This window comes from Anser cygnoides, chromosome 6 (assembly GCF_040182565.1).
Source record: "Anser cygnoides isolate HZ-2024a breed goose chromosome 6, Taihu_goose_T2T_genome, whole genome shotgun sequence".
In the NCBI taxonomy this organism is placed as follows: domain Eukaryota; kingdom Metazoa; phylum Chordata; class Aves; order Anseriformes; family Anatidae; genus Anser; species Anser cygnoides.
The window spans coordinates 11,495,158-11,510,901 of NC_089878.1; the positions used below are offsets into that span (position 1 = coordinate 11,495,158).

The window sequence follows — 15,744 nt, forward strand, 5'->3', positions numbered from 1 at the left end:
GCTGCTGGTTAACATACAACAAAGCAGAAATTCCCCAGTGAAACAAAGTGCTGTAATGAAGTGCTAAAAAGCCAAAGCGTTCTAGAAAGAGGAAGAATGAGACTTCTGAAGTGGACGATTGATGGCCCTTGAATGGAAGTGAGGGACAGCAACATCTCATATTCCTTTGCTCCCAAACATCTGGCTTTGTGAAGATGCAAACTATGCAAGCCTTCCACAAGGGCCCTGGTGTTTGTGATGCAAAATGCTTCGGGGTAAGGACTTGCCCAGGCAACAGAGAAAGGGAGTGAAGGGAATAAAGCAAAGCCTGGCATAAAAAGCAGCAGGCTGAGGTTCACATAGTGTGCATGCATGTTTATGTTTTAAGATACATCGCTTAGGAACTATCTCAGGTTTTTCAAAGGAAATAGAGGCCTTAAAATTAGGAAGGGCAAATGGCAAGAAGAGACAAGGAAGGTTTAAATCATCTCTGAGAACACAAACAATTCAGTGAGGTTCCAGCTGAGGTTCCAAAATTGCCCCCTACCCCCCAAGCCATACAACCAAGCGTTGACAGCTGCCAAAAAGGGCGGTCCCATCCTGCCCTCTCCCAGCAACATATTCTTGGCACAGCCCATCTGCTGGCACTGTGCACATGTGGCCAGCTTGACCCAAGAAGTAATCTGGGTGAAAAACAACCTGGCTGAAAGGAAAAGGAAAAAAAAAAGGGGGGGGGGGGGCTTTTTTTGCACAATCATGTTCTGATTAAACATCTAGCTGAGCTGCATAAATAACGGGTACAAGACTAGGAGAGAAACACATACCTCGGGGACAGTGTGCACTCTGGGTAGAGCTTAAAGGGTTCATGGGCACATTGAAAGGACATGCATGGGTGTGGGAACCTGTTTGCCATAAAGGAATTACACTTTTCCACTCTGCTTGGGTGACCGGGTAGCAGGGTCTAAGAAAATGCCACCCACAGCTGTACAGACAGACTGGAGAAGACCTCAGAGAAGCTAAATGTACGTCCTAGGTCACTTGAAGACCCCATCCTTCTCATACACAGCACTGCATCTTATATGCGTACTACTTCAACCGTACTAAAGCCTTGGAGTAAATCTGAACAACTACCAGGTTAATATGAAAGAACGTGAATAAATATGAGTCACTTTCATCTGTGTATGCTAAAATACCAGCCAAACTAACATTTTTCCTTGTTTATCACACTCTGGATTACTAGCCAATGGAATGTAAGGACCATAATTCATCACGGTTGATATTTTTTTCTCTCTGTCTGTGAAAGATCCATGATATTTCTACTACAGATCTCCTACAGATTTCTACTACTAGATCTCCTACAAGTAGGTCATCAAACTGTTTGGACAGGATCTGAGTCCTGGTGCTCAAAGCCTAGTCCAGTCAAGGCTCATATCCCTGCATGCTGAGGACACAGCACCTACCTGCCTTTGTTCTCGATCCATCGCCTATGGACAGAATATGAATATCTGACAAATTTCAAAAGATTCAGTTAAAATCAATCTGAGTGTGAAGAACATTTTGATGGCATGGACTGGAAAAAACTTTTCATTTTAAATGCCTGTTAATGTGCTAACCACCTTCTCTTCAAACCTTTTGAGGATGAGGCAGGCTTGCTTGGTAGATGACCGAATCAGCTGAATTGTTAACTATGCAGACAGCAAATTAATCATGCAAAAACACTTACACTTTTGTATGAATGTTCATTTTAAATTTAGCTGGGAAGTTTAAATGGCTTAAACAAATAGTCAGAATCCTAAACAGTAAGTCTTAAAAAAAAAAGTATCAAAAGAAAAATAAATGAATATTTTTCCATTTTAAGCACATGTAAAATCACAAGAAAAGTTCTGACTTTCAAACATCAAAGAAATAAAAATGCGCAAGTTCCCAATCCTTCAGCTTCTACAGCTAATTGCTTTAGAGCAAGAGTACTTCCTTTTTATGGCTTTGTTACAAACCTCTGGAACTAAAGAGCAACAGAATAATGACCTCAGCTGGGGTTAGTGAGGTGAAGAGCAGCTCAAAGTATTCTTGAGAACACTTTTCTGAACATTAGGTATATGCTTAAAAATAAAAAAGGGAAAGAAACATAAAGGGGAAAAAATTCCCAAATCAGTTTTCTAGTATCCAGACATAACGAGCAATGACTCCGGTTCCTTCTGACAAGTAACCCTGAAAAAAAAAACAAACCCAAAACCCACAAATTAAGCTTTACCTCTGAAAATATTACCACAGTACATATGCCCTCTCCACCCAAAGTAGGAAGAAAATGGAAGTAACTGATGTCAAAGAGCAAAGTCCTTTTCCCCTTTCTTCAGAGGAAAGTGAAAAAATGTTCACATTTGAAGAGACAAGTACAACAACAAGGGGGAAAAATTAGGACTCATCTGACATGGCATACATTAAGTAAAAATTAACATAAATTAAGTCTGATTAAGCAAACTCCATAATGAAGAAGAAATGTGCAAACAACATATGGAATATAATACCAAAAAAGACAAAGCCCTCGGTGGGTGTACACCCAAGTCTCGGCCAAGGAGATGAGGTCAGCTTTCTGGAAGCAAGCACCCCGTGCTGCCTTCAGCAATGGCTGTACTTACTCTGTGCTTCACAGTCCACGCAGTAGGAATTGCCTCTGATGTTCCTTATTGACTGAAGGGCCATGGCCTCATTCTGACTCGTCATACGGGACTGTGTAGATTTGAAGAAACACGTATGCAACAAACAAGAGCCCAATAAAAAGGGTTAGATAAAAATTGTCAGCAAAGGCCACAAAACAAAGCTTAGATCAAGTTTCAACAAATAAGATGAAAGATCCTGAAGCCTTTGGATTGCCTCTCAAGAAATAGCAACCTCAATAGGGTCTCCAAGTACTGCAAGACCAGGCCCGCCAAGCAGAAATTCCCTCTTTCCTCCCCTAATTTTGTCGGCTTGGGATTTCTCCCAGAGCTGTCCCCACCCTGCACAGGAACTCCCAGCACCCTGGGGACTCTTGCCTGGATTCTAACTGGTGGGGAGTCTGCGCAGAGGAAAGCTGAGCTTCAGAATGAGCCCTGCTATTCACAAGAAAGGTACTCACAGCGTAGGTTTACTTCTTCAGATAAATTAGATAAGAATATTATTGTATCAAATCAATTTCTTTTATTGATGTTTTTGCTTTTGCTAATGAAGACTAAGGGATGGCTTGCAAAAGAAACCGAAACCCTTTTATTGTCAAAAGGTCAGATTTAATCAGATGGCTCCCATTTAGATTCTCTCCATGATGACCGGCCGATGACCCGGAGTGTCTGTCACCATGTACAAGTAGTTCAGCTCTATGCACCTAAACCTTCTTGTGGGTTTTCTGAGAAGAAAATTGTTAGCTGTACCAAATTATGGGCTCTCTGAAATGAATTTTCAAATGAAAGTCAAATCTTTTTTAAAATAATTTAAGCAGGATTAGGACCAGGTCTTACATATGGGCATGTGGCGATACGTCCTCCCAGTCTGTCAATGGGAGGCTTACTAAACCTGTCCAATTAGCTGTGCTTATGGTATTCTGGTTAGTTCTTCCGTTTTGAGACCTTGGAAATATTTTACAGAACAATCTCTTGGAGCATTGTAGCAGGTTGAATATATAACCAAAAAAAGCTCTCTGAACAAGCAAAATCTTATCAATGGATTCTCCTTTTCAAAAGAATATTTAATATACACAAAGGACAATCTTCTCTGTAGGTATCACATAGTAAATGTTAACAGCCACTCTTTGACCTCTTTTCTATTAGGGCTTTTTTAACATAGGTGTTAATATACTAATTTCCTCTGTTGTGCTCTCTCAACATACAAACTAAAATGTGTAAATCCATGAAAGTCAGGCACAAAACCAAATAGGTAGTAATTTTTCTCCCTCTCAGAAATATATATTAGAAATAAACATTTTTTTTTAACCAAATAGGAAGTAAATTATGTTACAGTGATGATAATTACTGATGTCTGATCTGTTCTGGTAGCTTGGGGTAATGAAAGCAGGAATTCATTTCAAAATTTGAGTCTCCTTCTTGCAATATGAAATCATTAAAGACATCTCTCAGATGGATAAGGTTAAGGGGTATACAGGTCTGAACAATTACTCCCCATTTCTCTCTCTCCCCCTTACCACTCAACACCTTGCTCTATAGTTGTGAACTGTTTGCAGTCACAAAGACTCAGGAATCACAGGTTCTCCTGCCCCTCCAACAATGAGCAACGGCTGAAGTACTCTCAGATTTTAAATGTGTATTTTAATAGGAAAAAAGAACAAACTACTTCTGTCGTAATGTGAAAGCATTGCAAATTAGAAAGACAGTTCCTTTTAGGAACAGGCAATAGTTTATCTTTGATTTCTGTGATTTGTATCACTTCATCACTGCGGAGCCCGGTGCCTGAACATCACTGCACGTTTATGCCTTGGCCAACCAGATGCTTAATTAAACTTTGCCATGCAGGAGCAAAAAAATTTTTAATTGAGATTTGGCAAGTAAATCAGCTGGGTTTTGGGTCTGCCCCCACTCTTCTCCAAGACAGGCTCTTCTTAAAGAACTTTCTGCAGCCCTTCCCTAACCTGCAACAAACCTCAATCTGCAGTAGTGAATACACGATATAACTTCTCAGTAGGGAGAGTCCATGACTTTGCTCCAAGTTTCAGTCAAATTTTAAGAGCAATCCAGAAGACCTAAATATAATCTAGTAGCTCTATTTACTCAATTGCTCTAAAAAAATAACTGCAAAACAAGCTACAGTACCAGTTATCTTGAAATATCTGAGAAATGTATGCAGCTCTAACACGACTGTGTCATGTGCCTAGCACATGCATGTCTCTAGGAGGGCAAGTTTTAAAATTCAGGGTTCTTGATTTTGCTTTCCTTTTAATCATCAACCACCATAACTTATTTTCAGTATTACTCTGTGTACCATACCTTGTTCTTGCTGCTCTCGCATGACTGTAAACTGGCCAAGATCTGACTCTCTATGGCTTGTACCCATGCATCTCTTTCTTCGTATGTGGTAGCTTCAAAGTGCCAAGTCTGGCCAGTGAGAGAGACAATGATAAACTCGAAGTTTTCTTCTTGTTCTGAAAAAAACATGCAATAGGAAGAAAAGTTTAAGGATCTCGATAGATAGGCCTAAGCAATCCTGTTTGATGAGCATTTCTGCAATGTAACAAGGAATTGCAGGTCTGAAAGTCTGAGATTCAAGGCTAAGCATATCCAACTACCCTGAAGCTGCACAACCCAAAACAACTTGCAGATCCAAAATTTTTCTCTCTAAATGCTATGTAGATAAAGTACTTTTTTTGGATACTTTGGATACTTTTTTTTGGATAAATATTCAGTTCCTCTGTGTATTTGAGTATTTAGTGTTGAGTCTATCCATTTCTCTAACACAAAGTGGCCAACAGACATTATTTAGACTTTAACCTGAGGTGCTAAGAGCTACATGTGTCACAAAATAACTTAAAAAGATGGACTATAAAGAGGTGACAACACAGTTTGTCAATTCTTCCTTCAATCACACGTGTACATGCACAGATATGTTAAAAAAAAAAAGTGCTTTTCTGGTCTACAGCACAAATACACCGGATTATACAGGATTAAAATCAGTTCAACTTATTCAACATTCACATTTGACATGGAAGATGAGAAAATGACCTGAGAAGCTAGCAGAAAGGGTCAGTGAAAAACCTTTAGGGCCACTAGACCATAAGGACAAGTATTCAAGCCGAAGCACTGCAGCATATGAAAACATCAACAAAAGTACGCACACTAACTACACATGGGACAGCAAAGTCAAATTAAAAAAAATCAAAGAAGCTGAAACAGAGTGGAATAGGGAATGGCAGGCATGAAGCATGAAAGGAACATAATAATAGAGCACAAAGTTCTGGTGAACATCAGACATAACGGGCTTTAGAAAGAGCATTTACATTCACTTGTCTACTAATGACTTATTATGTATTCAGAGCCATGAACCTCCTGCATTACCTTGTCATCCATAAGCATGTAAAGTTAAGTGACCAATCTAGCACTAGCTTTAAAGACAGTACTGCTGCTCGCTGGAAGTCATTTTCTCAACCTGTGGGACAACTGTTTTTTCTTGATAAGCTCCATGCTAGTAAGGCCATTGCTTATGCTGCTTTAATGAACTCTCAAAAAATAGAGGAGGTTAATTTGCACCTTGAGAACACACACAGAGTTGAAGGTTATTTCCAGGTGCATGAGAACACCTGAAGTAGCAGTTACACTAAAAAAAATAAAAAAATAAATGTGTAGAATAAGTGGAAACAGAAAGAGGAGAGAAATGCACTGTGCAGGTATAACTACATTTGTTTTAGCAATATTGTGTAAAAAGCGGGTAGGATCACTAAGCAAAATGCTGATTAAATCACAAAAAAGTCACATTTATCAAATGGAGCTTCAAGAGTTTATGAAGATGATGTAAGGGTAAATCCAACAGAGAGACTAAAATTGCTTTCGGTCCTGTGCACTGTCATTGTCAGGACAATGCAGTGCTGCAGAATAAAAACTGACGCACCTCCAGAAAGCCTTGTTGGAGGGAAGAGGGTCCTGACAAAGCCAGGGAACACAGGCAGAGTAAGAGAACACAGAAAACCGAATCTCACATGAAGCAGCTTCTGGCAGAGTCCAGTTCAGGAGACTCATTCTTAGGCATTATGCCTTTCTCCCTCATCTCTCCTCTACTTGGCGCTGGAAGACAAGGCTATCGCACGGGGTGGCGTGTGGCTTTGGGGTCATTTTGTCACCACAGGGAAAATGAATTCCCCATGCCTCCTTTTTAAGCAGGGAGGACGGCCTGATGGATGCAAAGAAACAACGGTGCAACGAGAGAGAGGACTCCTCAAAAGCACGCAGGACTGAGCTAGCTTCGCATACATAACGATCAAGAAGTATATGTGCTATATATTTAGAGAGACTCTCTGCAGAGATAGAATCCTGTCACAGTCCAGCCCAAAATTTCAGCATCTACAAACTACGTGGCTTCCCAGCACCATAATTCCAGGACCTGAAAGAAGTGCATAAAGCCAAGACTCGGCATGATTGAACTCTCCCATCTTGTATTTGCCAATAATCCTGATTGCGTACTTAGGAATTTATTATGAGAAATAAATTGTGCAATCCAGCCAGTCTGCCCTTTAAAAGCAAGTTTGAAATACTGTCCTCGCTCACAACAGTGCCCCTGCAGGCTTTGTTTGCAAGGAACACTGCACTGAAGTTACCCTCTGCTTCTGGACACATCCTGCGCAGTGTGTGAACCCTGCCATCCAGGCGACTCGAGTGAAATTGGGGGAACACTGCCAGCTGCTTCCTGTCGGTGTTCCTTTACACATGAAGTATCCTTTTTTCAAAGGAAAGGCTCTCTTGTTTAATCTCTGGCCTCTTCTGCAGTGACCAGATGACACTGTGACAAAAGCTGCAAATGCCTCGCAGCCGCTGTGGCTTGGGATTGCCAGGTCTGCATGGTGCATTGGTGCGTTTGTCCCTGCGGAGCCCTACCACGGGTTGTGAGGGCTGCAGCATGTCCTAAGGCTGGGCTGGGAGGGCATCTTCATGTCATCAGAAAGCAAGCTGACAACTTGGTTGTTGTTGACAATACATTAAGAATGCACAAGTTTGCATATTTTATTAGGCTTGCTCCTTAAAAAGCTCAGACGAGAAGCAAGAGCACCCGCTGAAGATGCGTTCAATAATACATTTTCTCCTTAAACGTGATGGAGTTTTGTTTTTGCAAACACAACTGCAAAACAAAGCACCAGAGCCAACGCCACGTCACCTGCAGAGCAATGTGTAAGACAGGCACGCCATGCAGGTAGCACACATGTAGCTCCTCAGCCATTGCAAACACAAACAGAAAAATCCAGGCAGCAGGGTGAAATTGCTGTTTTACTCTTCGGTAAAATTATGGGTTGTGCTATTTAAATCCCTATGAGCCCAATCACAAAATTTTATTAAACAGTTTTCCATGTTTAACAGTTATTCATAGAAAGGTCCACTATAATAGTATTTTAGCACCATCAACCTGTCGAAATCAACCTGCCCAATTACTCCAAACTACATTAATAACACCGGATATTACACTAATTGTGTCCAGTTTCTATGCAGACGAGGTCCCATGGGGCTAATTTTTCTTCCTCAGGGGCAAGCAACTCAGCCATCAAACTGATTTCACTAAGAATCCCTCCTCATTACACAAGTCCAGGCTGTCAAACTTTTTTTTAAAAAGGTTAATGGGCCAATCAGTCATCAATTATTTCCTGGAAGCCCAGCAGACAAAGGGTTAAAGTGCTAAGAAACAGCTGCAACTGATTTACATTTGGAAGTTATTATCAACATGAGATGTCTCAAATGTTGTGGGTTTTCTTTTTCTTTCTTTTCCTTTTTTTTTTTTTTTTGGTATAAGGGGGAAGGGGTGGCTAAAATGGGAAATAAGCCCAAACTGTAAGACCGTGATGATACAGAACCTAACACGTGAGACTTTTTTGGATTTTACTAGAGGAGCAGTGGATGTGCAACCAGGGAGTTTTAGGAAAACTACATTGCATTGCATATGGTGGCATGGAAACCATTAGTACCCCCACTTTCAAGGAACCACACGGTACCACGGTTGATGCTGCACATACTGATTTCACCATTATCTTTTCGTAGTAAGTTTACTTCATTCAACAGAACTTCACGTATATTTTCCCCTGCCAAACAACATACATTGCTACAGCCCACCCACTTACGGAGAACGATGCACAATTCCTTACAAGTGCTGTGCAAGGGAAAACAAACAGTTAGGCATGGTCTTGCTGCATTCCCACACCAATGCCTGTGTTCATTGTACGTAACAGAGATCAGATTTAGCAAACTACACTGAATATAACTACAGGATACAATTAGTCTATTACTTGTTCCAGAGAGCTCAATTAAGTCTACTAAAATGTAGGGAAAACACACATCTTGGTATCCCAGTAAGAGCTGCTCTAAACAATGTGCTTATATAATTTTGTTTGCAGTTTCCACTTCTCAGATCTTTTACTCTCAATATTAAGAACTGCACAAATAGCTACTGACACCTTGCACCAGTGCTGGATAACCACAAGCACAGCTTCACGTCATTGGAAGATAAGGCCCCCTTTCTGCCAGGCACTCTACAATCAGAAGTCACACCCATCCCCAATATTTGCTTTTAAAAAACCCAGTATCGTTACTTTTCAAAGGGTATAAAATGAAGACTTACCAAGATTAAGGCATTTTTCATAGGCCCACAGGAATATTTGTACAGAGTCAGAAATAAAACTGGATTTCTAACTTCCAAGTCAGCGGTTTACAACCAGCCTCTTAGCTTAGATGCTAAATCGTGCATTTGCATCTCTGCACAATGCAGCTGCCATCAGAGGGTCCTGGTGCTAATGCTACCTAGGTAAATTAATAGCAACTGACTGTGCACGTCTGGTGGACGATGCCACTGGCACAGGGTATACTTTCCAGAAACAGCAAGTGTAGAACCAAAAGATTCAATGGCATATTTCAAACACCCATAAAGCATCTTCTAGAGTTGAGGTTACAACTTCAAACCTATTCAAGCCTGCCTGAAGTAACACTGAGACCTATTTAAACTCCCTTTTTATCACATCCCCCTTTATCTCTCAAAAACCACTTCCACTCAAGCATCCTTCCTTAATAACCCTCAATCTTTTCAAAAGGATGATAATGAAAAACTGCTGAGGTGCCCTAGCAATCAAAACTGGATGTTTACAATATACAATTTGTTTACGACAAAGGTGCATGCTATTTATGTACTATATAACGATAACTATCGCTACATTTTGCCACTTGGTGTAAATTATCCCTGTAACTTGGAAGATAAGCATGTTTATTAGCAGCATCAATTAAGGAAATATTTGTGCCATGTCCCACTGGGCATGACTACGCTAATACTTCTCTCCCCTTTCCAAACCCAGTGTCTAAATCTAATTAGTTTTGAAAATCAACCCTATCAGGACAATGTAGCTCTGCTATCAGTTGCCCACAGCTCTTGATAAAGGTTGCATTCCACTGGAAGAATTTTTCGGTGGTACTGTTTTATATCACTACCCGTGAATGACAAACTGATGATGAAAGGCTTGTTTCTAGCTCAAGGCGCTCAGCCCCCCCACCATACGTACTTGCTTTAAGACAACACGATTTGAAGAAATCCATGAAGTCATTTTTAAATTCAGTTCATAGGGTACCTAAGTCTATACTTGCACTAGGTGTTCCCCAATACATTTCGAGCCTGGAGCTTACTTTTTAAATTGTCGATTGGGTAGAGCTTATCTTTGGTGTTCTGAACAGCCTCCCCCTGCATCTGCTACGGTTGAGCAAAAGCTAACTTTCTGCATTGGCACAGCATCACGGCAGCAACAGCGTTGCGACCTTTTCAACAAAAGGTAGTTTGGGAGTTAATGAATATGCAGAAGACAAGTTTTCCATGAGATCCTGGCAACTCCGATGCAGCACGGCTTAACACATCACATGTAACCATAAAGAATGGAAAAATGAGAATTTAGTATCTTTTTGAATGTTTAACCATAGCACGCAGTGCACAGTCATTAAATTTCATAAAGCTACTTCTTTAAATGGTGGTGCAAAATATGTTGCTACAGGAAAAATAATTCCATGTTTTAACAATACTGCTCTGAGAGCAGGTACAACAGACTCCAGCTTCAGAAGAGTGAAATCGAGCAGGGTCTGTTTTAAGCACGACATGCTATAACATGCTTTCCCCCTAGAAAATCAAAGGATTGCTTAAATCCTGGCTGCCTGCAATAAGGAGCAGGTGGGACCTTTTCACTTGTCAGTGACTCCCTATGAAAAAAAAAAAAACAAAAAAAAAAACACTGAAAATGAGCGGTTTTAGTCAAACTCTACAATTGCAAGAAATTTTACTTTCTTTAATCTAAGAAATAATCTTTCTAAATAACACCAGTAAGAAAGTGATGAAGGAAAAGCAAAGGACACAGCAGTACAGTGCCCGCTTCTTTCTGCCCTCAGAAGTTAGAGTCATCCAGCTGTGAATCCTACACCCAGACAGTCACCTTTGTGAAAATCCGGCCAGGACAGACACGACAGAAATGCATTGGTTTTGGCATCAAATAGCGGAGAGGAGCCACATTCAGGGAGGACTCTCAGCTTTGCACGGCGTGTACCAAAAGGTGACCTCGTGCAAGCACCAGGGACCAGTGACCGACACACCACGCCGAGGACCACGCAGACACTCGCTGCTAAGCATCGATGAAACCTTTGCAGCATCTGAGTTGCGGTGCGCAGACCTTTGCTTTCCCCATCTTAATTGGAGATTTTGCTACATGGAAGCGTACAGAATCCCTAAATAATAGGATTGGAATTAAAAACTAGCTGAGAAGCTGCTTTCTAGATCAAGCTTTTAAAAATGAGAATTGTACATGATGAGAATATTTTTGTTCTGTAAAAACGTGTAAGTGCAATTGAGCAAGCATGTGCTAAAGACTAAAGCAGATTTGTTATTCTGGACTGTCATTTCCTATCAACATTTTCTTTTTTGAAGGCATAATTATCTAAACATGTGGCTTTTAATACTTACACTGCTCATTAACTCTACATTTGCCAGTCTCACAACTCCCGCTATCACACTGAGGTTAAACATACAAGCTCAGAGATGCAAAACTATGGAGAACAGTGGATCTTCAGTTTTTAGCAGGGATTATACTTCCAAAAAAAAGATGTATTTGTTTAATTTCAGAATTTCGTTTGATGACATCTCTCAAAACTCTTTGGACCATATAGCTATCAGGAACAAGTTCCCATAAGCTTATTCAGTGTGCCTTCAATAGCTAGTTTGATGAGTGAAGTAAGGGATTTTTTAAACTAGACAGGCCCTAAACCCCGAAATCTTCATCTGTAAGACACAAGGGAATTCTTTACACTTGTTTCACTGCTACAATTTAGTAACAAGTAGGTATAAAATCACCAGCTCCTCCATGAGCATACCTGTAACAAACATGTCTGTGCACTGATTAACAGAAAAGATAAAAACCAGCACGTACATACAAAATTAAATATTTTTAAAATGTATCTACTTAGTTTCCTATTAAATGGAAAAAGAAAACATTTATGTCCAATAATCACTTTCTCTCATTTCATATTTTGCACTTGAAAAGACATCAAAATGATCAAAATAGGCAGAATTTTGCAACTGTTGCTCTGAAAGGTAATAATTTTACATTTACAATGAGAAATAAAACAAAATTATAATTAAAAAAAGCCTCCTTAACAAGCTGCAGGAAAATTACACTTTTGTTTCCCACATATACTTTATTTGGCAGTGAGAGCATGGCATCCAACAGCAATACAGCAGTAATTGTGCAAAAAAGGACGGTGATATAAATCACCAAAGGTTAATGATCAGGATGTGAACAGAGGGACTTGTTTACAGAAATAGCATGCAATTTAAAATTTACAAGAGATTTAATGCCACTGCTTGGCAATCACTAAAATCAACAGCCCAGAAAACAGTGACATTAAGAAAAATATTACAGTTATAATCATTCCAAAATAAGTCAATTAGTGTTAGGGCATGCGCTTGCGATTACTTGACCCATTTGGTTCGCACTTAAGTGAAAAAAATCCCCCCCCCATTATATTGAGATTACTGAGTTGTGACCTATTTTGCATTCCATATTTCTTACACTATCCCTCTTACATGCCGCTGGAGATGGTGGCAGAGGTTTTTTCTCCCCTCCTGGCTTCCAAGTAATTCTGACCTTTGACATTTGTAATAATAAAAAAAGAAGGAAGTTTATAATTGTGTTGTTCAAATGAAGGTGGAGGGGAAAAAAAATTCAATGTGCTATTATACAAAAGCCATGACGGCTGTCTTCGGTGAAAAAAAAGCAATGTAAGTCAATTTGTGAACTTTGGCACCAGATGACCTTTAGAAATACAACAATATACAGAATTTACAAGCAAGAGTAGCACATGCAAATGACCCGGCACTGTCTCGCCTTTGGATTAGAGCTGCAAAGAGCATTATGGAGAACGCTTTCACAAAACAAATTAAGACTGTTACTTAAATGTCACGGCACACTATTGTATTTGGCTACAGATCATTACACCTGATACTAACACTTTTAAAAACTGTAATAACTTGGGAAATATTACATTGAGTGCCCACATGTATAAAGGGAATATAAAAAAATAAATAAATAAAAGAAGAAAATGGGTTCTTGAAGTAATTTAAACATCACCACTCCACGACTAGAGGGAAAGGTCAAAATTTAAGTAAGCTGAAAGGAACATGAATGGTAAAATAAAATGCACAAACAAAAAGATGAAAAGACCACTGGAATGACTCTGCAAACACAAGATGAAAGCACGCATGCTTTGGGCAAATTTGATTTCCATTCCTGCATTTGGTAAGCGAGAGACGGAACGAGGACAATTTTCGGAAAAGCGGGTTAAAAAAGGGATAGAGAGGAGGTGTTCATCTAAAACGTGTTGTTTTGTTACCTTCAGTGTTGGTGCTGCTGCTGCTGTATATATTTCGCAGGCTACCAACACGGTTTAGTTTCCAAGCTTTGCGTTTGGCTGCATCCAGAGAGCAGAAGGGGAAGAGAAAAAAAAGAGAATAGAATAAAAATAAAGAAAAGAAAAAAAATGAGGAGGGGGGGAAAAAGAAACATCAAAATAGCATGTGAAGTAAAATACAAGCACAAGCCTGTTACATGTGAAGAGTTACACACAGAAAATGCACACAGGACTATACAGCCTCTCAGATCCACAAACAATATGGAAAGCCTCTTCCTTATTGGAAATGTTTCTTAAAACTCTGAAACATGACAAGGTTTGGCAAGACCAGATGGATCTGCTATTAGAACAGACAAAACCAGACCAGTAGAACTAAAAATGCACAACATATTTGTACAGAGGATAGCAGACTAGTCAAAACAACTACTGTAAAATGCTATTTAATACCAAAACTCAGCTAGACGAGTTCTTTTCCTCCAAAAGCCTATATTAATCACTTGATGCCTGTAGTTATAACACCTTTAAAAGTTGAGGTGATGATGTAATGGGCTTAAATCATCAAAACAAGAACGAATGTTATTTGCAGGATTGAGCTTACAGGCATTACTTAATTATTTTGAAGACTGTCAAGTAGACATTGATGCTGTGTAAATTATGTTTGTGCTCCCCCCCTGCCCCTAGCAAATCACTGCAAAACAGAAGTTTTAACTGGAAATTACAAATGTATATATATATATTTTTTATATTACAAACACCACCATCGCTTTATGAGAATCCACAATTTTTTAGATTTTCTGAGATCCCAGCTGCTGTTTTTACAATTAGCAGGAAATATTGCTCAAAAGCACTCAATTCCTGTGCTCATTAAGAGAGACTAAATTTTTATGTTCTTTAAAATCTACATGTTTCGCCTTGAAAGTGAATTCACAGCATGAGAAGCGCATTCAATCAACAACATGCTTAGACTCAGTTTCATCAGACAGGAACTGTATGAAACATCCAAGCACACCACGGTACCGCTGGCCTCTAACAGTGACTTACACTGAAATAACAGAAACGTCCCCTCTCCTCTACCCATGGACAAGGAGGGAATGGCGTATCTACTGGAAGTGGTATCTCTACAAGCTTTTCAACCACCTCATCAGGTCACCCACTCAAGAAATAATAATGCAACACTGCCTAGCCTGTAATAATTTTGTAAAATGTGTTGTACAGGATCAGGGATGAGATCACTGTGGTCAGTGAGAAATGGAAGAGCACCAAGACCTCCTTCTATGACTTTTCTCAGCAGGTCACACAGACCTAGTGCCCACAGACAGTGGAAAGCTTGAGCTCAGGTGTGAGACTTCTGAAAAGGACTGTATTGGTTAGAGTGTTATTAATTATGATTAATTTCTATGACACTTTAAAACCGAACATTCTACCACTCTGATTCAGCTTATTATGAAGAAACTTGTGATGAATTTGGATTAAGACCCCCTAAGCACAGACGCTCCTCATCCTTTAGGATAACGTGAACATCACACAACATAATGAGTACGGTGATAAAACATTTAAGAATTTTTCTTTCTAAATTTAACAGAGAACTTTTTTTAATGTCCCATGGAACTCAGACTGAACAGCTGCTTCCACAGAAAAGGAACAGTGACACAAAGTCATTCAAATGCTTAACAAAAAGCTTGATTTTTGGCTGAAGATCTAAGGCTGGAACAAGCACTTGTTTGCTGCACATGGATACCTGTCATAAAGCAGCACAGAGCTTGTGTTTGCAGGAGGTGATGTGTTCAGGCACTGAAAGGAGAACGTTTCTCTCTCCAGCCCCTATCTCAAAGTTGCCTGTGTAAAGCTATCCTCATGTACACACCGAGAAAGAACTTCAAACCGCACAGACAGTAAAACAGCTATAAAAAAGTTATTACTGCAGCTGAAGAGAAATGCCTCAGCACCCTAGACTGTTAAGCTAGACGTCCTGTTGTAATAAAGTAATCCGCAGGCTTTAGTGCTCTATGCTGAAAGGGAAAATGGACGACTGGGTACCTTACAATCACAGAACAGTTTGGGCTGGAGGGGACCTCAAAGCCCACCCAGTGACACCCCTGTCACGGGCAGTGAGCCCTCAAGCAGAGCAGGCCCCATCCAGCCTGGCCTTGGGCGACAGGGATGGGGC

The 15,744-nt window shown here is 40.0% G+C and overlaps 1 protein-coding gene across 10 annotated transcripts in view; it reads right to left on the reverse strand.

The window, feature by feature from the left end:
* The window catches only part of AGAP1 (ArfGAP with GTPase domain, ankyrin repeat and PH domain 1), a 376,948-nt gene that overhangs the window by 49,501 nt on the left and 311,703 nt on the right, over positions 1–15,744 (reverse strand). For 6 of the 10 annotated variants that reach the window (XM_066999584.1, XM_066999583.1, XM_066999579.1 and 3 more), the window contains 3 exons: positions 13,560–13,637; positions 4,950–5,104; positions 2,616–2,706 (listed from right to left, as the gene is read on the reverse strand). In XM_066999584.1, the coding sequence (XP_066855685.1) occupies positions 2,616–2,706; positions 4,950–5,104; positions 13,560–13,637 (324 nt within the window). The remainder of the gene's footprint in view (positions 1–2,615; positions 2,707–4,949; positions 5,105–13,559; positions 13,638–15,744) is intronic. The other 4 variants (XM_066999590.1, XM_066999587.1, XM_066999581.1 and 1 more) reach the window with 1 other exon arrangement.